Source organism: Orcinus orca, chromosome 16, assembly GCF_937001465.1.
Source record: "Orcinus orca chromosome 16, mOrcOrc1.1, whole genome shotgun sequence".
In the NCBI taxonomy this organism is placed as follows: Eukaryota; Metazoa; Chordata; class Mammalia; order Artiodactyla; family Delphinidae; genus Orcinus; species Orcinus orca.
This window is the reverse complement of record NC_064574.1, coordinates 64,971,930-64,995,243: the sequence shown is the minus strand read 5'-3', so window position 1 is coordinate 64,995,243 and position 23,314 is coordinate 64,971,930. Positions and strand designations below refer to the sequence as shown.

The following is a 23,314-nucleotide window of genomic DNA, read 5'->3' as shown; positions in this document are numbered from 1 at the left end:
CTTTTATTTATTTTTTTTTGCGGTACGTGGGCCTCTCACTGTTGTGGCCTCTCCCGTCGCGGAGCTCAGGCTCCGGACGCGCAGGCTCAGCGGCCATGGCTCACGGGCCCAGCCGCTCCGCGGCATGTGGGATCTTCCCGGACCGGGACACGAACCCGTGTCCCCTGCATTGGCAGGCGGACTCTCAACCGCTGCGCCACCAAGGAAGCCCCTGGGGGCACTTTTAATCCACAGCTTGGATGCATTTTCCTGCACAAGGGGTTCTAGGCTGTGAGTCACCACCACCACCAATATTAATGCTCTTACTGATTCAGAATGTCAGTGGAAGCTCATTAGTGGTAATACAAGAATGAGATTCCGCCAAACTGATAAAAAAGTAGACAGAATCGTATGCTGTTTAGGGTTATGGCTGCAAGAAAACCAGGCGGTATGTTTAGACACGTTCTCTTCCGGATGAGAGTCAACTGTATTAAATGAACAGTCAGGAACATAAGTCTTCCTTCAGGAGGTTTATTCAGTTACAGTATATTTTCCATCGAAGCCACAGGGAATCTCAGATCTGACCTCGCTTTCTCCTTTAATCCACCAGCATATTCTAAATCCAGTCAAGAGCTGATTTTGATATAAAGCAAATTAGGGAAAGGGCACAGTGGGTCTGTCAAAGTGGACTGCTTTTCAAGGTTCTTTTTCCAATTAAAAAACACCTTCCAGAAAGGAAAGATGTGACTTGCATTCTTCAGTTTTTCCCTAAAGGCCCATCTGAAGGCCACCTGTGCAAAGAAACACTAAGATGCTGTGCTCAGTGAGCAGGAGTGGATTCGAATGCTCTGCCAGCTCCCGCTTGTTCACTTCACTGGCAGAATAATCTAGTAGAGAAGCCAATCTGTACGTGTGTAAAAATAAAAACAAAAACGCAAAACAGGTCTTTCTGGACTTGGCACCAGAGCCCCTAGGGTCAGGTCCTCGTCTGCAGAGGGAGCCTGAGGGCCAGCTCGGTCAGATGCCCCATGTCTGGTTGTTTGCTTCGCTTCTTGATGTATTCCAGAGTTTTCACCTAGGAGGAAAGAGAAAGACTCATCTCCTTTCTGGTTCATAACTCAGGGCTCCAACAAATCAGCCATATCGGGAGCTCTGGCTTTTTTCTTAGCAGAGAAGGGAGGGGAAGAAACCAGCAGTTTTTAAATAAGACTCCTTAGATTATAGCTTGCTCTTAAAATCACCAGGAATGACTGGTGTTTTCATACATGTGGTTTTTATTCAGAGGGAATTAATTCTTAATACTACTCTGTGGTCCCTTGGTTCCGGGACCAAACTGAGGATACTGAATCCCTTATAGAAAATGGTGTAGTATTTGCTTATCACCTACATACCTCCCCCTGTATATTTAAATCATCTCTAGATGACTTATAACACCTAATACAATGTAAATGCTATGTAAATAGTTGTTGATAGGTGGCAAATTCAGGTTTTGCTTCTTGGAAGTTTCTGGAATTCCCCCCCCCCCCCGAATATTTTTGATCTGTGGTTGGTTGAATCTGAGGATGCCAGACTTGCAGATACGGAGAGCCATCTGTACTTTGTAGGGCCTGGCACCTTTCTGGAAGGGGAGACTGGGGCTGTTTGATGTCCAGGCCCTGATGTTGTGTTGAGGCCACTTGTGCCTGGCCAGTGGGCTTGCGTCACTCGCCAGGACAGCCGTGCCTGGTGGGCGTTGTGAGGGCCCCCACTCCCCCCACCCCTCCCCTCGCCTTGCCTCGCCTCACCATGGTCCTGGTGTCCGCACAGCCGTGCCTCTGTGCCAGGTGCCACAGGTTGACGGACAGCTGGTTGAGCCTGTTACTGCGCAGGTCCCCATGGGCCAAGATGCTGTTAAAGAAAGAAAGGCCCAACGAGCTCTGGCGCTTTAGGGCCTGATACAGAAAAAAGAGGTTACTATCTGGCACTGGGGCTCAGGCCCGGCCCAGTGTTGACGCTGCCAGGGGTTCCAAGGCCAGCTCTACCACGGATCTTCTGGAGGGCGAGCTGCTTAACCTCCCCGGGTTACCCCAGCACTGATAGGCCATCTTGCATTAATGCAAGTACAGGAGTAAACTGAACGGTAAGATATGTCTCTTACAGACGTGTCCTCAAGCCACCCAAAGTTTCAGTCACTATTCCCACCCTCTGGGTGCTGGTAATAAAGACCAAAGACAGCTCCCCGTGAATAATGCTCCCCAATGCCTGGTGCCCATGCCCAGCTTTTATAGGAACCATTAGGTATTCTTCACACCAGATCATTCCTCTTTTGCTCAGTGATCTGATGTGAAAGGTACTCTCAAACAAGTAAAGTCTAGCCAAAACGTCAGAGTAGACCAAACCTGAACCCCAGCTCTGAATGGTAAAGACAGAAGGGAAACGAAATCTCCAAAATGCAACAGGCCCAGGAGAAAAGATACCAGCTCCCCAAGGTAAACAAAGGCACCTGGGAAGGCCCAAGTCAGCAGGTGGGCCTGAGCAGGGGACCAGGTCAGATCGCACATCTGTGTGGGTCCTGGAGAGCTGACGCCCAGACCCTTGCTGGGTGCTCTTGGCTGGCGCTGCAGACGTCAGTGCTGCCAGGAGCCTTGAGTGTCTGCTTTGCTCCTTGGCAGCTAGGGGGTATGGGGTCCTTACACTGTGACAGGTGTGAGCTCTGTGCCTTACACAGCTCACCTTGTTTAATCTTCACAACTCTCTGTAGGTAGGATTTTAGAGCTGGATCCCAACTCATGGTTATCCAAACACTAATCTAGGTGCTACTGTGAAGGGACTTTGCAGGTGTGATTAAGGTTATGGACCTTAGGGAGATAATCCTGGATTATCTGGGTGGGCCCAATCTAATCACTTGAGCCCTAAAAAGCAGAGAAATTTTTCAGGCTAGAGTCAGAGACAGGTAGCAGAAGAGGAAAGCAAAGGAAAGGTGACGCAGAAGGGGAGACCAGAAAGATTTGAAGCATGAGAAGGACACGACCCACCACTGCTGGCTTTCAAGATGGTAGAAGGGGGCCAAGAGCTAAGAAGTGCAGGCGGCTTCTAGAATCTGAGAAGAGCCCTCAGCCAACAGCCAGCAAGGAAACAGGACCTCAGTCCTACACCGGATGGAACTGCAGTGGCCAACTCAAGTAAGCTGGGAGGTGGATTTTTCCCAGTGCCTCCTGGTAAGAGCCCAGCCACTCAACACCTTGATTTTGGCTTTGTGAAACCAGGAGCAGAGAAACTGGCCCAGTGGGCACCAACTTCTGACTTACCAAACTGGTGAGATTATAAATGGGGGTTGTTTTAAGTTTGTGGTGACTTAAAGCTGTAATAGGAAACCAGTACGCTCCCATTTTGCTGATGAGGTCAGAAAGCTTCAGGAACTTGCTCAAGGACCACAGCCAGCAAGTGCAGAGTGAGGATTTGAGCTCCGGTCGTCCAGTTCTGGAGCCTGTGCTGGTACCTACACCCTCCCATGTCTGCCCCGGTTTATAAGATGTTCCCATAGACCCATGGTTAACATCACATTAGGCATCCAAATTCTGAAGAAGCTAACAGATTTGCCCAGTGCAGCTACACAGTTTTATCCAGGGAAATAGGAACGATTTGATGTGGTTTAGACCAATACATATTTTTTTCCTGCTTTTTTCAAACAACCTAACTGTCCATCTGTCCATGCATCCTTCCACGTGTGGAGCCCATAGAGCAGCAGACTACGCTAACTGCGGAGCCAACTTTGTTACCCCCTCCTGCTGCCCTCTCCCAAGTGAGGATTTAAAGTCTTCTAGAGGAGAAAAAAACAATGCAATAAAACTGCCAAGGAGCAGCTAAGAATGCAGTTGGGTGACAGTGGCTTTGTGACGACAGTGAAGAGACTCAAGCCCCCTAAACTGAGCCTGCCTGGACAACGGTCCGGACCAGGTGACCGTCACAGAAGCGGCTGAGCCGACTGAACAGCACTGCTGTCAAGGAGCGGGGTCACGCTGTCGGGTCCCAAGCCTGCAGGCACAAGGAGGGAAGGCTGGTAGACTAACTGGCTGGCAACTTCCTGCTTTGGGTTCCTTTGTTTAATCAGACAGTGAGCTCTGCCCCAGTCGGGAACGCGGCAGAGACCATCCAGTGGGTTCCAGCCCATCCTGCGCGCCTTTTCAACTGGCTCTCATCTGATGCCTGGGCCCTGGTTTCTGCTCAGACCTAGAGGACCAAGCTAACAGAAAACTCTCAAATCCAACTATAAGAGTCTCCCAAGAGAGGCCCTTTAACTACATTTCTTTGAAGCAAGGGAGAATTTTTAAAAGTCAAACAAGTAAGACAGTATCTTACTGGTTACTTCTCTATGCTGTATCTTCTCAAGCATTTTACTCTAAAAGCCCAGTTCGCATGTGTTTTAAATGCACAGCCCATTAAAAATGAGATCATTAGAGACAGGTCTGGGGACGAGCAGGCCGGAGCAGGCAGGCGGCGGACGTGCAGAGACCCAGGAAACTGAACACATTATGAGAGACCAAACCACGGCCTCCAGCCCCTCCACTCCCTACAGAGGTTTTAAATAGAAGAGCTGCTTTTGTTTCTTTTCCTAGGGGAATTGTCATTTGCAGGAAGTTGTAACCGTCTGGCATGGTTCCCAGCCTCACCACACCCAAACAAACAGCTTCATAAAGCTCGTGACTAGGGCAGGGCTGGCTCCTTCACGTGCATGTAGAGGACAGTTTTGGAAGCAGGGCTGACACCAGCGCTGAGAGATGAGACACTCGGCTCGGGCACCAGCGTTGGGCTTTCACAGCGCCCAGCTTGGCTCCACAGCAGGTGGAGAGAGGTCTGAGTGCTCCGGGTCTAGAGGCCTCCCCTCCCAGGGCCGCCTGTGCCGAATCTCACAGCATGCTGTTAAAGTGAAGGATGACACGTTCCATCTTAGCTCAGTCCACCCATATTTTTTCTAATAAATGTGCATATATGGGCAGACATTTTCAGTGAGAGTCCCTGGTATTTATATGAGTTGAAATGTACTTCAGAAACTTTCCAGCCCTGCTGTTCTTTCAGAATTATTTCAGAGTCCTTATCACAGTCAATGCCTCCTCCCCCAAGAGAAAGAGACAAATGTTAAAACAGTTCCAAATTATATGGTTCTGGGCTCTATTTTTGTTGTGAGCCTGGAGGTCCTAGACTGTGGTCGTTTATGCTGTCAGCAGCCACCTCTGATTAGACCCAGCCTGTCGAGTCAGAGTGAAGAAATGCATTTTCAAGCCCCGGGGCACGTGTTTCTTGGGCATGACGTGTCAAACACAGCCCTGCTCTGGCAAGAAGCTAGAGCCAGAGCCCTTGGCTGTAGGGATCAGGGAAGGTGCTAAGAATCCTTCACAGCAGGGGAGTGACCAGTGCAAGCTGAAGGTGAAGGACTCCATTTCTCCTGCAGCGTAATGAGGGCTCTCTCCTGAAGGCTGCCTACCGCACAGAGACGAAGTTTACAGGCTTTCGAAAAAGGCCTTTCAGTTGGAGGAGGGGTGATCTCTTCTAGCACTAACGGGTTTGATAAACCAGTTCCTGAAGAAATTGGGGTTCTGATGCTGCCCCCTCCACTGACAGCCAGTGCCCTCCAAGCATTAACTCCCCAGCATTCTACAGCCCTGCACCCAGGGGGCCCCAGGGTCAGTGGGACCCACCCACAATCCTCCCTCCCTAGAGAGGGCGCTGGGAGGCACTTGGGGCCCCCAGGGCAGCAGTGGTTCCGTGTCTTCCATCTGCCTTTTGGCCTGCTAACCTTAAGGCTGGCCCTGTGTGCCGTGCCCCTGACCTCCGCAGTGGCCACTGGGGAATGGAGTCTGGAAAAAATCCCGCTCTCTCCAGGACCTGCTTGAATACCCTGGGGAGAATGGGAACGCAGGACATACATGTATGTTGCGTGTGTGTGTGTGTGCGCGCGTGCGTGCGCACCCACAGCTATAGAATATTCTCATGGTTTCTGTGGTGGGGTGGGGAAGGGGGGAAGGGCAATGGTGGCATTCTGTACAGTCCTGGAAGTGAGTAAGAATTAAAAATCCAGTTTGATCTTATTTTGTCTTCAAAGGATTTAGTGGGGTGGGGAGTAGAGAAGCAAATCCTAAAAACGTGAGACGAGGTTTGGGAAGGAGGGAGCTGGGGAAGCGTGTGGGCAGGAAGCGGAGGGCTGGAAAGCCACTGGGAACCCTGCAGTCCGAAATCTGTCCTGGGTTTGGGAAAGGGAATTGGAGGGGCTGGGGGGTGAGTGGCAGTGAGAGAAGACAGAAATCTGCCAACATGAGATCAGGAATGAGCTGTCAGTATGTGGAGTAGCGAAGAGCAAGACTGGGGGTGTGGGGCAGACATGGAGGCAGAAGCCTGACAGGAGCTGCCCCAGGGGAAGGACGTGGAGAAAGGTCAGGCACTGGCTTTGACTCCAGGGTCACTGCCAACCTCCCCACCCTGATTACACAGCAGGAATCAGCCTTAATGCAATGTCCACCAAGCCTGAGACAGAGCTTCTGGGATCCAACTGTCACCCACATGTTTGAGCTGACGCTGCAAAAATGGAGTAACTGGGGAAGGGTACCAGGTAGTTATTTAGATCATACTATAATTTGGAAATTATTTTGCAATCAGTCAACCATCTATCTATAATATGGAGAATATGGGGAAAACTGCTCTGAAAAGGCAACAACGCAACATCTGATAAAGGAATATATTCTGTGGATCAGAGCATGGGTTCTAGAAGATTGCCTTGACCACATTCCATAGCTACCACTCTAGGATTCAGTTTCCTCATCTGGCAAGTGTAAAGGGATAACAGCTATTCCCACTCATGGGGCTGTTGTGAGATGAAACCACACACGCAAAGTTCTCCACACTACACTTATGTATGAGAAAGGCTGGGATGGGAATTTCCTGGCTGTCCAATGGTTAGGACTCCGAGCTTTCACTGCCAAAGGCCCGGGTTCAATCCCTGGTCGGGGAACTAAGATCCTGCAAGCTGTGGGGTGCAGCAAAAAAAAAAAAGAAAAAGGCTGGGCAAGCATAGCCTACTATCATGGTTGGACAACAACCGTATGCCACTTGTTAAAAAGTAAGTGGTGGGCTTCCCTGGTGGCACAGTGTTTGAGAGTCTGCCTGCCGATGCAGGGGACACGGGTTCGTGCCCTGGTCTGGGAAGATCCCACATGCCGCGGAGCGGCTGGGCCCATGAGCCATGGCCGCTGAGCCTGCGCGTCCGGAGCCTGTGCTCCGCAACGGGAGAGGCCACAACAGTGAGGCCTGCGTACCGCAAAAAAAAAAAAAAAAAAAAAAGTAAGTGGTAAGGCCTTGACCAAGGAGGGCGATGCAGCGGCTACGGATTCACGCTTGAGCATCTGGGTGATCCCTGTTCTGTCACAACCAGAGGAAACCAGCAGCTCTGGAAACCTCTGAGCCTCGGTTTTCTTTTCTGTCCAAGGAGAATGAACGCAGCACCTGCATCACAGGGCTGTTGTGGGCCTCAAAGAGCTAAGGTGTGGGAAGTGCAGGCTGTTACTCACTCAACATGCACTGATTGAGTGCCCGCTGTATGCCAGGTTCGAGGTGAGGATGCCGGGGTGAGTGACAGATGGATCCCAGAGACCCTGTCTCAGGCACAGGCAGGTCTCCGAGACCCACGTCTCGAGGTCCCGGCCATATGGAGCTTACATTCTGGTGGGGAGGCAGGCGACTGAGAAGTGAACACAGAGCATTTCAGAGAATGCCCGAGCATCACAGGGACAGTTCAGAGGGACGCAGAAGTGTAGAGGAGTGTAGTGGCTACTTGACACAGGGTTCAGGGAAGGCCACTCTGAGGAGGTACTTGAGCTGAGACCCGAATGATGAGAGGGGTGGCCAGGGGAACCCTGGGGAGGCACAGTGCAGGCAGAGAAAATGGTAGGAGCAAAGGCCCCGGGGCCCTCGATGAACAGTCTTCACACAGGCGCGTTACTCTCTGGACGAACCAATGTCCAAGCACCCTGGGAACGCGTGCTTTCAGGGCAAGCGGCAGGGATGGGAGCGGCAGGGGCACCTACCTCGTCCTTGGCCAGGGTTTTCAGATGCTCCAGGATCTGAGCCATCACCGTCTCGCACAGCTTGTTGTTCTCAGCCAGAAACTTGGAGTCTCCCCCGTAGAGGCTGTCATTGGAGTCAACTGATGGAAGAAACCAGAGCAGTGAGACATTCCCAAGCCCAAGGCCAGGGAGAGGCAGCCGTGGTGTCAGCGGGTGGCAGGAAATCACGGCAGGGCAAATGGAAACGGCCAGAGTTTGCCACGGGCTTGGGCCCTTGGGAATCATGGAGAAAACACCTGGCCTTCCAGACAGTCTAAGCCAGAGAGCTCAGACTCTGAAGTCTGTCCCCTCCGGCCCAGGCATGGAGGGGGACAGCAAGCATCACAGTGGCCATCAGAATGGCTGTCAATACTGAGCACCGGGGTGCCAGGCGCTGGGCTCAGCGCTTCACAGGTGTTACCGTGGAGTCCTCAAAACCGCATGTGCAAGAGATGACAGATGGGGACACGGAGGCTCCGAGCCTGTCCCAGCCAGGATCCCAAACTGGGAGGCTCCCGTCAAAGCCTACGCAGTTAAGCACCGCCCCCAGCCGCCTGCCCTGTCACTCCACCTCCAAACTTCTGCAGATCGAACAGAAGGTTCTCTATGTCTTCTCGCAAACCTGAATCCTTTCACTAAAGTCCCCTCTCTCCTTGGGCATCTCCTGTGACAGCCGCTGTCTAGAGAAAGAGCAGCTGCAAGAACAGCCTGGGTTTGACCTCCCCCCTCCCTCCTTCCTATCGACCTTCGCACAAAGCATGACCTCTGGGTAAGGAAGCAGAGGGACTCTACAGGGTGCGGTTTTGCGCTTGGTTTTTTTTCACTTAATGATTCCTGGAGCTATTTCCATATCAGCATATATGGATGTGCTGCTTTGCCTGTACTAGCTGAGCAGTAGTCCATTGTGTGATGGACCAGAATGCTTTTGGTTGGTCCCTCCTGCGGACACTTCAGCGGTTCTCTTTCTTTTCTTTTTTTGGGGGGGAGCGGTGAGGGGTCAGGGCCAGGCTGCTGCAAAGTCTGTAAGGGAACCACAACCTCTGCCTTGCAGAGTCGATTCTTTCCCCCCATGCCTTTTCTCGCCAGATCCTTTTTGAACTGCTTTCACCCCAACTCCCAAATGCCGACTTGTACGTGGCTGAGCAGTTATTTCCGGTGTGAATGAGCGGCGCTCAGTTCAGTGCAAAACCATTGGAGCACCCTCGGCGCTAAGTGGTCGAGGAGAGGAAAAGTGCAGTGGCAGCTCTTAGATGTTTCTGATCTGGTGGAGGCCTAAAATTTGGGCCACTGTCCCAGGTGCAGTGACATCTGATAAAGCAGAGGCCGTGCAGGTGCCTTTGGGGGGCGCGGCTGGGCTTATACAGCCATGTACACACAGTGCTAATCCAGTTCATGGTTTAGAGACGTCAATAAGCCGGTTCAGCTTAGCTCATCTGGGGGAATGTGGTTTGCTGTGCTCTTCTCGGCCCAGCTCATCACCATCCCTAGGATCCTGTCTCCTAGGTATATACAGTCAAAAGGGATGATACATGTGGGATCACAGTAAAGCCCATGGAGTTGTGTGACGCAAACAAAAGGTGACACCACAAGCGAGGGACACGGGGCACCCGTTTAGCTGGCAGGTGGGTGAGGCTGAGAGTCAGAGCCACCATGGATAGCCCCGTTATGGTCAAAGTCACCAGCCGTCTGTCAGGGCCTGCACAGAACTATTCCCTGGACTGCTGGCAACGAGCTACAGAACCAGGGGATCACGTTAAACAGGCATTGGCCATGAAGACAAGAAAAGCCAAGCTACAATGTGCAGGGATGGCTTCTGAGCTTTTAAGAAAGAGACCCCTCTTAGGGTCACTTATAGGAAAATTGGCAAATACATCAATGTACCAGAAATACATCTAAATGGCCTATAATTTTAGGGGAAAAAAAGTTCAATTTCACTAGTGATCAAAGAACAGAAAACTAAAACCACAGAAGAACTTTTAGTAAAACATCACCTATCAGATTAACAAAGGTGAGAAAGAATACCAGGTTTTGATGTAGGCCTGGGCAAACTGCTGGTGGGAGTACCATAGTTTGGAAATCAGTAAGAAAAGCCTTAAGAAATGTCCAGTACCACTTCACACCCATTAGGATGGCTGTTATTTAAAAACAACAACAAAGAGGAAAATAAGAAGTATTGATGAAGATGTGGAGAAACTGGAAGCCTCGTGCATCGCTGGTGGGGATATAAAATGGTGCAGCTGCTGTGGGAAAGCGACTCCAGGATCCAGCAACTCCAATGCTCAAAGGACTTGAAAGCAGAGGCTCAAACAGATACATGTACATGAAATGTTCATAGCAGCATTATTCACAAGAGCCGAAAGGTGGAAACAACCCAAGTATCCACTGACAGATCAACAGATAAGCAGAATGTGGTTTAGTGGTTTATCTAAACAGTGGCATGTTATTGAATCACAAAAAGGAATGAAATTCTACTACATGTTACAACATGGATGAACCTTGAAAGCATTATGATAAGAGAAATGTGCCAGACACAGAAGGACAACTAGGGCTTCCCTGGTGGCACAGTGGCTAAGAATCCGCCTGCCAATGCAGGGGACACGGGTTCGATCCCTGGTCCAGGAAGATCCCACATGCCGTGGAGCAACAAAGCCCGTGCGCCACAAATACTGAGCCTGTACTCTAGAGTCCGCGAGCCACAACTACTGAGCCCGCACGCCTAGAGCCCGCGCTCCACAACAAGAGAAGCCACCGCAATGAGAAGCCCGAGCACCGCAACGAAGAGTAGCCCCCACTCGCTGCAACTAGAGAAAGCCCGCGTGCAGCAACGAAGACCCAACACAGCCAAAAATAAATAATAAAAAAAAGGACAACTATTGTATGACTCCACTTATATGAGGTACCTAGAAGACGCAAATTCATAAAGACAGAAAGTAAAATAGAGGTCACCAGAGGCTGGGGGGAGCGGGGAAGGGGGAAGTTATTGTTCATTGGGTACAGAGTTTGTTGGGGAGGATGAAAAAATTTTGGAAATGGATAAAGGTGATGGTTGCACAACACTGCAACTATACTTGATAAAACTGAATTAAAAATAGTTAAAATGGTAAACTTTATATGTATTTTATCACTTTGTACATTTTACTCCAAAAAAAAAAGTCTTAGTACAGAAAAAGGTCAGATCTTTGACTTGGGAAAACCCACTCCAAGGGATTTATCCTAAGAAAATCATCCCCCCAGTTGCACAAAGATGCATATATGTGATATTGTTTCATCATAGAGGAAAATGTTCATTGTATGTTCAAAGTGTGTTCACTATAAATGTTGTGTATAATGGTGAGAGGAGAAGCAATGGAAATATCTACCAAGAGTTTTGATTAAATGCTCTGTGGCATTAGCATTAAATACAATACTATGAAGACAATAAAAGTATATGATCTATAGTTGTTACCTACCATGTACTACACTATACTATACTATTGCTACAATATACTATTACTGAAAGATATTTATAATATACTGTTAGTAAAGTGACAAACCAGTATACCTATATACCACACACAGACATATATAGCCATATATTTCCTAATTTATAACTTCCTAAGAAACAATTTTTTCAATTAAAAAATTATATTTTATTACTTTATATATTTCCTGTAATCTGTCTTGAATCTTTTGGGGAATGGTACAGGTATAAGCATATAGTAATTAACTGATTGGCAAAATAATTTCAGGGATGCTTCATGTACATTTCTAGCTGCTATTTCAAGAATAACTCCTGGGCTTCCCTGGTGGCACAGTGGTTGAGAGTCTGCCTGCCGATGCAGGGGACACGGGTTCGTGCCCTGGTCCGGGAAGATCCCACATGCTGCAGAGCGGCTGGGCCCGTGAGCCATGGCCGCTGAGCCTGCGCGTCCGGAGCCTGTGCTCCGCAACGGGAGAGGCCGCAACAGTGAGAGGCCCACATACCAAAAGAAAAATAGAATAACTCCTTCTTCTACTTCAATAAAATTGTACATAATATTCTTTTAAAATTCTTACATTTATATTTAACTCCCAATTAGGCATTTGGGAAAAGTATGAAGGAGGAAGAATGACACTATGAAATGTATTTTTTAATGAGCCATTCTTTGCTTATTTTTTTTCCAAATAAATTACTACTGAGTTTCTAAGTGGGAAAAAAAAAAAAAGAATAACTCCTTCTTCTTTTATCCCCAGCTTTTTACTTAAACAAATGTCAAGGCTGTAGAACAGTGGGAATAACTACAGTGAAGCGCTGCCTCTCTCTCACCCAGCATCACCAGCTGATGCCGTTTTGCCACTTCCGTGAAGCTCTCTCACTTGCTCTCTCCACACACTCACGTACACACGTCATTTTTTTTGTCTAAACCATTTGTAAGCAGGTTGCAGACATACTGCCTGAGAACGAGGAGAACAGCTGGTCTCCTTGCTCCCCAGCTTCTCTGTCCGCCTGAAACCTCTACTCCGGTTCTGAACTGTCCCTTTGTGGGGAATATTCTGGGAGTGCTCTCCTGGGTCGGCTGCTGGCTTCGTAGTTGTTCCTAGGACACAGGTTGGTAGTGAATTGCCCTGGGCTGCAGGCATCCGTCCCAGGATTTCTGAGACAGCTCTGGCTCTGGCTGCTGTGTTTCAACTGCCGTCCGTGACGTGGAAGACAGCAGTTATTCTTGTAAGAAGAGAAAGAATTTGATTCAGCCATTCACCACCATCTGATTTTGAAGGCTGGCAAAATGCAGCTGGTAAAGGAATTTCTCGCACCTGCTGCCGAGGACGCGGCTAGTTCCTGGCATAAATTCCCAGTCTTACTCCGAGATGGAGTAACCTGCTCTCCTTCGGATTAGCCCAGCAGCAGGGGAGAAGTGAGAAGGTCTAGGACCACCTGTGGTCCACCACCCAAGCTGCAGGCATCCTGCCCAGAGGGGCCAGAGGCGTGTTGAGAGCAGCCCACTCACACACGCAGAGCGCGGACTAGGTGAGGACCTGCTCTGCGCCAGGTTCCAGGACCCGGAGACCCGGTGGGTGGGGAACGGGCTGACCTGGTCCTGCCCTCACAGAGCACACAGTCCACAGGAGGTGCAGACGAGCAAACGGGCAATCACAACCGCATGGGCTGCATGGCAGGAGAGGGTGGCCTGGGGGTCCCAGGATCCTAAAATCTAGGCTTGGGATGGAATTATAGAATCAGTGAGATCCAGGCTGAACCCTGAAGGTGGAAAATTCACAGAGAAAGTGAAAAACGGGGTCAGAAGTGGGGAAAAGTGTTTCCATGCTAACACTCGGTGGTGACAGCGGGGGAGAGAAGCGCGAAGTTGACAATCAGAAGTAATTTGGCCTGGCCAGAGTGTAAGGCAGGCCTGAGAGTCCAGACTGGCGCTCACAACGGGGAGAAATGAGATCCCTGGCAAATGGCTACTAAAAATAGCCCAGGATCTCTGCATCTGTCTGGCCCTGGGGTCACAACCCCAAATGCTTCAAGGGCCTGGCAGGTGACACGGAGGAGTGAAGGGGCTGTGCCGACTTCCCACGGGCCCCTGAGCTGTACTCTTCCAACTAGACATCTGCGTGTTAAATAAATAGACATTCAGTGTCAGAAGTGTCCTGCCCTTCCACAGCAAGCACACTCTCTCGCACGCTCGCATGACAGCACTGGAGTTACGGCTCCAGGTCATTTCAGAACATTGTCTTCTTATTCATCTGGAAAGAAAACAGCCAAGGCATCCTTTGTAAATGCAAAGAAAAAAGCTGACCCCAGTTTTCCAAAAGTTCGAACCTTTGCCAGCGCTGTCTAAAGAGCGGCCTCGACTAAGAAGGAGGTGGGAAAGTGGAGCCCCCACCCCTGCAAAGCCTCCCGGGGCCCCAGGACTCTCTGCTACGAAGACAACTGTCAGGTCACAGTTGTGCACCCAGAGTAAACAGCTGGGCCGAGAAGGCAGCAAAGAAAACCCGCCGTTCTGTTTTCATCTCTAAAAGCTAGAGAAATAGACTCCACCTGTCAAACACAGCCACGCTCCCTGTGCTGGCGCTCTGGCTCCTACAGTCCGCCCTGCTGTGCTGTGTAGACAGGGGATTCAGTGAGTCTGTTTAAGGAAGGGAAGAGCGAGGAGAGGGCTTGCCCCTCTCATAGGGCCCAGGTTTCCAGACCCACTTCCGCGGCAGCATCTGGTCCTCAAAAGTTTCTCTGTTGTTCTGAGCCCTCCGCGGGCCCTTCACAAGAGAGGAAATAAAAATGCCAACAGATACGGGAAAAGCTCACCCTCATTAGCCATCAGAGAAATGCAAATTACACTCATCAGAAGAGACAAAATGAACAAGACTGACCATATCAAGGGAACAAATGGAAATCTCATTCGTGCCTGGTGGGAGTGTAAACTGGTATAACCATTTTGGAGAACTGTGAGACAGTACCTACCAGAGCTGAACATAAGCACATCCCACCAGGCAGCATTTCCACCCTGGGCATATACCCGACAGACATGAACCCCAAGAGTTATATATTCAGGAATGTTCACAGCAGCACTCCTCACAGCAGCTCAGAACTGCATCCACAGGGGAATGAAGAAATTCTGGTATATTCATACGATGGAATACTATGCAGCAATGCAAAAGGATGAACAACAGCTACACACAACACAGAAGAATCTCACAGACGTAACACTGAGTGAAAGAAGCCAGACGCCAAAGAACGCTTGCTAAAGGGTCCATTGACGGAAAAGTCAAAAATTGGCAAACTAATCTGTAACGTTAGAAGTCAGGAGAGCAGTGTACCTTTGGAGAGGAAGGTGGTGGTGCTGAGTGGACGGGGGCATACAGGGGACTTCTGGGAGCTAGTAATGTTTGATTCCTCTGTCTCGGTGCTAGTTACTGGGTGTGTTCAGCCTGTGATGATCTGCTGAGCCTTATGATTTATTGTATGCATGTACTATGATATACTTTAATCAAAATACTGTTACTTTGTAATTAAGGAGGCAGCATAACGCGTGTACCACAGTGAATTCCACTCCGAGCACTAACTGGCCTTGAGCTTGGTAAAACCATTTGTCTTTCGGTGTCTCCCCTTGCTTGTGTGTAAAATGGAGACACATATGCCCGTCCTCCTCATAATGCTGTCAGGATTAAAGGAGAAAGAGGCCCATGGAGTCTGGTGCCGTACCTGGCACACAGTAGGAGCTCAGATCGTGGGAGTTATCATCATTGACATTAACCAACCTCCCCAAGTTACATCTTTACGTAACCTCAGCCCCCAAATCCCAGCCAGAGGAAGCCTCTGAGAGTCGTAACAGGAGGCCATCCTTAGCACTGCAAATTTGTTCCCTAAAATATCCAAGTGTAGAGACAGTTGCTTAAACCCTGAAGTATTCATTTATTGGCCAAACTGCTTTTAACAATAGGGCCACTTTTTTGGAAACCAAAAATCGGAACTGAGGCTCTGACAAGCAGGAAGATGCTTAGGGTCACTGGGCAGAGGTCTGGAATTGGGCCTGTCCCCTGTTGTGTCAAGGACATGAGGAGGCTGCTCCCGAACCTGTAGGAGCAAGTTCAAGACGGCTGGTTGCATGTTGGGGAGCAAGGCCATCTCCTTCTTCCAAGCACCTGCTCTAAGGGTCCAGGTCAGGACCCACATGAAACTGGTAAGGAACAGGCCTGGGATGAAGGTCATGCACGTGCCTATGTAGTCCCCGTTCTAGGTTATTCTGTGGCACACCCAAGACATCACTGATCCAAGACAGTGCTTCTCTGAACTCGTCTGTTTGCCGAAATGACCTTGGACGCTTGTTAAAGATACAAATTCTCAGGCCTCTTCCTGGGGATTCTAATTTAGAAGAGACAGATGGGGCCCAGGAACGTGTATTCTTAAGAGCTCCCCAGGTAATTCTTACACTGGGCAAATTTATCAAGACCCTGGACTAGAAGTTCATGGTAGGTAAAACATAAGGGGATTAAATAAAAGAGAAAATGAAAACCCTGCACTTGCTGCTCAGAAGTTCAAACACAGCGCAGTCTGGTGGAGGGACCCAGCTACCTTTGTCTACGTGGTAGAGATAGGTCTCCTGGCTCATGGCGGACAGCAGGTGCAGGACACAGGTGTAGATGCGGATTTTCTCATCACTGTTGTCCTCCCAGGTGTAGTCCTGGATCACGTTGAGCAGCTCTCGAACAAGAAACAGAACCCCGTGTTCCGGATGATCCTAGTGGAGGACCAAAAAAAGGAAAAATAAACCTAGATGTGAAGCAGGAGGAAAAAAAAATCAAGACAGAAACCCAGGTCCCTCCCTTTAGCAGCTGTAGAGAAATTAAAGTGCCAGCTATGGTTAAACAATAGAGAGAAAAGTGACAAAACGTCGTTAACTCCACTAAACAACACACTGCAGTCTGGGGAGACAAGCTTTGAGAGCTCTGGGTCTGAGGAAAGAAAGCAAAATTACCTGTCAGTTTAATGGGCTGTTTCCAAAATTACAGCCTTGCTCTTATGTCCATAACAGTAAAAAGCCCTGTTCTTCCAACTACAAAAGCTAGATTGCAGGTCTCGTTGCAGACAGCACAGCAGAAGCCACCTACCTCGGGTAAACCCCCAAATGATCACTGTCACCACCAAAGGCACCGACTTTAAACACATTCTCACTCTTTAGGGCATTCAGCAACATTAACAGCTAAATTGAGGATCCTCTCTTGGGAGAGGAAAAACCCAACAGTCAGTCACAGAGCTTATAACAGTGTTTCTCAGATGCTAAACTGAACCAGTGCTGGGATGCAAAAAAGTCAGCAGCTTCAATTCAGTTCCAAAAAGGATATGCAGGGCTCCCCTGGTGGCGCAGTGGTTGAGAGTCTGCCTGCCGATGCAGGGGACACGGGTTCGTGCCCCGGTCCGGGAAGATCCCACATGCCGCGGAGCGGCTGGGCCCATGAGCCATGGCCGCTGAGCCTGCGCGTCCGAAGCCTGTGCTCCGCGACGGGAGAGGCCATAACAGTGAGAGGCCCACGTACCGCAAAAAAAAAAGGAGTATGCAATGCAGTGGTTCCCCTGCTGAATGCTCTCCAAAGACCCCTCCCCCCCCAGCTCCTGCTGCCATCGCCCTGCTGACCCGGCTGGTCCATCTTGCCCCTCACTCAGTCCAGCGCCACCTTTATGGCTCCTGGGACCAGCTGGACCGCTCAGGGTCCTGGCAGGACACAGAGGACACGCTCACAAGGGTTAAATGAGGATTGGTTAATGAAAGATTATCAGAATGAAGAGAAGTAGCGAGAAGGCACCCAGGGCCTGGCAACAGAGGGAAACTGTTACCATCCTCGGGCTGAAAGCACGCGGTGGGGCGCAAGTTTTTGCAGTTGGAGGAGGCCACCCAGCAGCAGCTGCAGCCCTGGATGGAAGAACAAAGCCATCGCCAAACACGGCCCAGTGAGAGTTGGGGGATAAATACCCCAGCCTCGCTCTCCTCCTGCCCTGCAGTCCATGTCACTACTCGCGCTGGCTGAACCAGCTGGAAGCCAGAAGGAAGGAAGCCCCGGTGATGCGATCCCCAGAGGCCCGTCTCCCACACAGACCGGACTGAAGGGCACAGGGTGCTCTGCAGGGCAGCTCATATGCCAAGGGGGTCTGGCCTCCCAGCCCTGCTGTTCCCCTGACTGGAATATTCACCTGTGAGACTTGGCTGCACTGGCTCCTTGACAGCCTCCAGATCTCATCTTACATGTTAGCTCCTGCCCTGATTGGCAATCCAGAACCCCTACCCGTCTCTCTTCATCTCTCTTCACGTCAAGTCATCCATCTCATTTTTTCAGAGCAGTGCTCAGCATCTGAAGTGATCTTATTTATTCCTAACTACCCAAACATACCTCTTGGTTCATCTTTTTTTTCATCCTAGCCTATAACCTCCAGGACGGCAGGTACTTTATCTGCTGTGTTTGCCAGTAATACACTGCCAGGACTGCCCAGGACTGCAAATGGTGCCCCATCCCTGTCTCTGCTTCCTGGGATAGTGCTGGGCACAGAGCAGGCACTTGGTAGGTAAATAATGTTGAATGGATAACATTTTTCAAGCACCTTCTACGTGCCAGGCACTGAGGTGGCTACAAAAACAACAGCTAACTTTTATGGTAGCTATTGTAGCTACCATAGCTTTTCTACGTTCCGGGAAGATACTTTTATGACTTCCTCTCCCCCCCATTTCACAGATGGGAAATGAGCTACACTGCTGGTGCATGGGGGAACCAGGATTTGAGCCCCGGGAGTCTGGCTCCAGAGTGGACATTCCTAACTGCTAATACTCTATTTATACTGCCTCTCTACAGATGGAGTAGGGACGAACTAGACTTTATGGAGCTGGCCAGTTGGGGGAAGGCATACACGCAGTCGGCTATCTTGAATTCAGGCATGGAGTAGAAGTGTGATAACTGAGGGGGGCGGGAGTTAACAGCTACGTAATCCAATGTGTGGATACACAGCAGTAATACTTCCAATGGGCAAGAATGAGGGCGGAGGAGAGAGAGATGATTTGTACAGCTGCTAACATCTACAGGAATTGCTGTTACGGTGTCGACACAAAAGAAGACACACGATACTCCAAAATCTGAGTACCTCAAACTATATGCAGCAAAATTGCCCGTGCCATGGTCCGCCTTCCATTGCCAGAGTCAGTCTCAGATGGCAGCTCACTACCGCCTTGCTTTGCTAACAGCTGTTTCTAACTAGGCTATTTCGTTCTGCTATGTGGATGTTCAAAATATATTCTATTTCAGGATCTGCCCTGGAAAGAGATGACACTCTGAATGGTCCAGTAACTTAATTTCAATACAAATTGCCGTAACTATTGTGAGAGAGCATTCAACACACCTGCAAAAAGGTGGAAGAAGGGGTCACGGAGATGTGAAGGTTTGCAGCCAGCCGTTTCTGCTAGCTTTAAACCGAAGAGACGAAGAGATTATTTCCAACCTTCTCTACAAGGAAAACATTTTCCACATGATAGCCACGCTTCAGTGGTTGTAACATTTTCAAAAGAAATTGTACCAGTGCCAGCAACTAAAGAAAGGCAAACACAGATTTTTTTTTAAAGAAGAAAAAGAGATCCCGATTCAGTTGGCAATCCGAGGGGGAAAAGGTTTCCCCTGGGGTCTCTGCCAAGGCTGCCCGGCAGCAAACAAATGCTCAGGAGGCGGCTCCCAAGGGGCGCCTGGGAGGGACTCAAACCGCTCGCTCTCTCTCTCTCTGCTGCACGGAAAGGGGGCCTGCCTTCAACCACTCAGAATATCCCTCTGGCTCCTTGGTCTGTGGGAATCCTTCTATTAAATGTCACTGCTTGAGGGAAGGAATACCCTGAAAACGACTGACTTCCCAGGAGACCTGAGAGGCGCAAAGACAGCGCCGAGTACACACATCCTGGCTTTGAATTCTGTCTTGGCCACTTACTAGCTGGTGACCCTGGGTGAGTCACCTCACCTCTCTGTGCCAGGGTCTGCTTCTGTGAGCTGAGGATAATAACAGGTTTGTTTGCAGTGAGTATTTGTGAACTGCTGGCTGGCTCACTGTAAAAGGTATGTAAGTGTGTTGAATAAATATTCAAGTCCTTTAGAAAAGGAGCCAGAACACAAGGGGACTGGGAGGAAGGGCAAGAAAGGAAAGAGGGGCACTGGGAGGGCGTGGCGGGGGTGGAGGGCAGGAGACAGATCACCGTGGAGATGCGAGGCCCTTGGTGAGTCTGCAGAGCTCCCTGGCCTTGCTGCAGCCAGCCCCTGCCCATCTTGCCAGCTCGAGACCCTGGTGTCCCTCTAGTCTCTCACCACCTCGCTCGTCACTGCGGCTCTCTTCCAGTCCCTCCAGTGCTGCTGGGTGACCCTTCTCACCTCAAGGCCTTACCCACACTGCTCCCTCTGCCCGGAACACCCTCCCCTCCCCGCCCCCCACACTTAGGGACCTACTAGTCTTCCTCTGGATCTCTGCTCAGGTAACACATTCTCAGGGAACTTCCTGACCCACTTCCCTTCAAATCTGAGGCTCTCAGAGGTCCCTGTAGTTCTTTATGACACTTTATACAACTGTAGTTAAGTATTTATTTGCTTATTAGCATCTGTCTCCTTGAGTGGGAGCACACATTTCTCATGTTCACTCTTCCATTCCCAGATCAACAAATATTTGCGGGGTGGACGGAATGAATGAATCTTAGCATCTGGATACCATGTTATGCTGATGGCTGGACTTTTTCTCAAAGATAAGACGGAGAAAAGACATTTCCCTGCTGTGTCCTGGTGATTAGTGCCAGAAAACTGATGGGAAACATTTCCATTGCCTACAAATTTCAACTGAATCAAAATTAGGCGTCTGGGCTTCCCTGGTGGCACAGTGGTTGGGAGTCCGCCTGCCGATGCAGGGGACGCGGGTTCGTGCCCTGGTCCGGGAGGATCCCACATGCCCCCGAGCGGCTGCGCCCGCGGGCCATGGCCGCTGAGCCTGCGTGTCCGGAGCCTGTTGCTCCACAGCGGGAGAGGCCACAGCAGTGAGAGGCCCGCGTACCGCAAAAAGAAAAAAAAAAAAAAAAAAAATTAGGCGTCTGAAGTGGTAACACTGAACTTGTTCAATTAATTCTACTTTGCTTATCCTACCGAATGTTGTCAAAAGAAATGCATTAGTTCAGTAACATGGAGAAGACTGTTCTGCAGTCTACCAAGAGGCTGATTGCTACTAATGCCAAAGAAGAATGCTTCAAAATGCTCCAAAGGTGGTACTGCTTGCTGAGGAGAGAGGGCTGTCCTGGGGGAATGTTTACTTCTGCATTTATAAGTATGAATAGAGTGGGCCACGTATTTTATTTGGTCTAAAATGGCTTCAATTTTTTTCTAAACAAATAAAATGAATCAAAGCTGTCCAAACCCATTCTTTAAAAGTCTTGTGCTCTGGGGGTGGGAATGCAAAATGGTGCAGCCACTACAGAAAACTGTATGCAGGTACCTCAAAGAATTAAAAGTGGAACTACTATATGATCCAGCAATCCCTCCTCTGGGTATTTATCCAAAATAACTGAAAGCAGGATCTCAAAGAGATACTAGTGCTCTCATGTTCACTGCAGCACTATCACAACAGCCAAGATATGGAAACAACCTAAATGTTCATTGACAGATAAATGGATAAATAAAATGTGGTACACATATAATGGAATACTATTCAGCCTTAAAAAAAAAAGAAAGGAAAGGCTATCATAACCTTGGATGAACATTGAGGATATTATGCTGAGTGAAATATGGCAGTCACAAAAAGACAAATACTGTATGATTCCACTTATGTAGGGCATCTAGAATAGTCATGTTCATAGAATCAAAGCGTGGAATTCAAGGGCTGGGAGGAGGAGGAAATGGGGAGCCACTAATCCATGAGCTTAAAGTTTCGATTAAGCAAGGTGAATAAGCTGTAGGGATCTGCTGTACAATACTGTGCCTTGAGTCAACAAAGCTGTACTGTCCACTTAAAAATATGTTAAGAGGATAGATATGTTAAATGTCCTTACAACAATAAAATTAAATTTAAAAATAGAATTAAAAAATAAAGCTGTGACATGAAAGGTAAAAATGCGAACCAGGTAGGGCTTCCCGGGTGGCGCAGTGGTTGAGAGTCCGCCTGCCGATGCAGGGGACACGGGTTCGTGCCTCGGTCCGGGAGGATCCCACATGCCGCGGAGCGGCTGGGCCCGTGAGCCATGGCTGCTGAGCCTGTGCGTCCGGAGCCTGTGTTCCGCAACAGGAGAGGCCACAGCAGTGAGAGGCCCGCGTACCGCAAAAAAAAAAAAAAAAAAAATGCGAACCAGGTAAAGGTGGGATATGGGCGTCATCTCCTGCTAAACCTACTCACAGCAGGCGGAGCTCGCGTGTGGCCCATCCTCTGGCTTCTGAGCTCGGTTAGCGCCCGGCCTTGGCCCTTCAGGCTCAACATCTCACGGCGCCCCGGAGAGCCGGCCAGTAGTTACTATGCTGCATCCCACAGGAGGGACATAGGGTTGTTAAGTCTCAACAACCCTGAGCAAATAAAGCCCCCTGCAAATGTTTCAGGCAGACCATGCAGGACAGGCTCTGGGGCAGCACAGACCTCCCAGCTCTGCTGCTCAACAGCCGCGCGACCCCAGGCAAGCCTCTTGGGCGCCAGGTCTCCTTAAGTGGGAAAGGTACAATGACTCCTACCTTGCAAGGCTTGGGGGCATTTTCCTAGAGACTGAATGTTGACGAAGGGAGTTAGCGCTGCACAGGGCACCTAGTAAGAAGTCACGAACTATGGCTATTCTTCATCTCATCATCTCTAGTAAATCCTGGCAAAAGCCTGAGCACTGATACCAGGAACCAATAAAGTCTGGCAGGGGGGTTCCCCTGAATGCCTAGGGGAACGGTAGGCAACAGAAAAGGATTTAATGGACCCAGAGGCACCCGGGGACCTGGAGAGAGTGCACATGCCCCGCAGGAAGGGCAGCTGCTCTCCAGCTGAGGTCAACTGGCCAGGCGGGGAATGCGGGCCTCACATGGCTGGACCTGATTTTTCACAAGGAACTAAATTTCTGGGGTTTCCTGTGATCTACCAATTTTTATTTTTATTTATTTATTTTTTCAGTACGCGGGCCTCTCACTGTTGTGGCCTCTCCCGCTGTGGAGCACAGGCTCCGGACGCGCAGGCTCAGCGGCCACGGCTCAAGGGCCCAGCCGCTCTGCGGCATGTGGGATCTTCCCGGACCGGGGCACGAACCCATGTCCCCTGCATTGGCAGGCGGACTGTCAACCACTGCGCCACCAGGGAAGCCCCTACCAATTTTTAAATGTGGGTAATTAGTTCCAAACGTTTTCCATCATGATGTGGCCAACAAGTATGTCTCCGGGCTGGATTCCACCCACTGGTCATCAGTTTGTGACCCCAGGGACCAAGCTTCTGGTTCACAAAGCACTTTCATAGCTATCATTTCAGTCAATCCTCACAGCAGCCCTGCTAGGTGTGCATTTGGATGACATTTTAGAAAGGTGACAACTGAGGCTCTGAAAGTTACAAAACTTTCTCAAGGCCACAAGGCTATTGAGTCATTGGGTCAGGACCGAACACAAGCTTTTCTTCAAGGCTCCAGTGATTTTTAACAGAGAAAACCCCATATGCAGAAGGAAAACGCATCCCAGTTAATCAATGAACAATGACACTGATCAACTTCCTCATTAGAAACCCTGATTTTGTCACCTGACAAATAACTAGAATATCCAAAAAAGAGAGAAATTGATTATAAAGTACTAAGAAGGAG

General features: G+C 49.6%; 1 protein-coding gene across 4 annotated transcripts in view; it reads right to left on the bottom strand.

Moving 5' to 3' along the window:
* Window positions 1-496: 496 nt before the first annotated feature.
* The window catches only part of VPS35L (VPS35 endosomal protein sorting factor like), a 129,741-nt gene continuing 106,923 nt past the window's right edge, over window positions 497-23,314 (bottom strand). For all 4 annotated transcript variants that reach the window (XM_033416448.2, XM_049699042.1, XM_004285718.4 and 1 more), the window contains 4 exons: window positions 16,087-16,252; window positions 8,034-8,152; window positions 1,764-1,910; window positions 497-1,054 (listed from right to left, as the gene is read on the bottom strand). In XM_033416448.2, coding sequence (XP_033272339.2) covers window positions 956-1,054; window positions 1,764-1,910; window positions 8,034-8,152; window positions 16,087-16,252 — 531 coding nt within the window. In that variant the 3' untranslated portion in view covers window positions 497-955. The remainder of the gene's footprint in view (window positions 1,055-1,763; window positions 1,911-8,033; window positions 8,153-16,086; window positions 16,253-23,314) is intronic.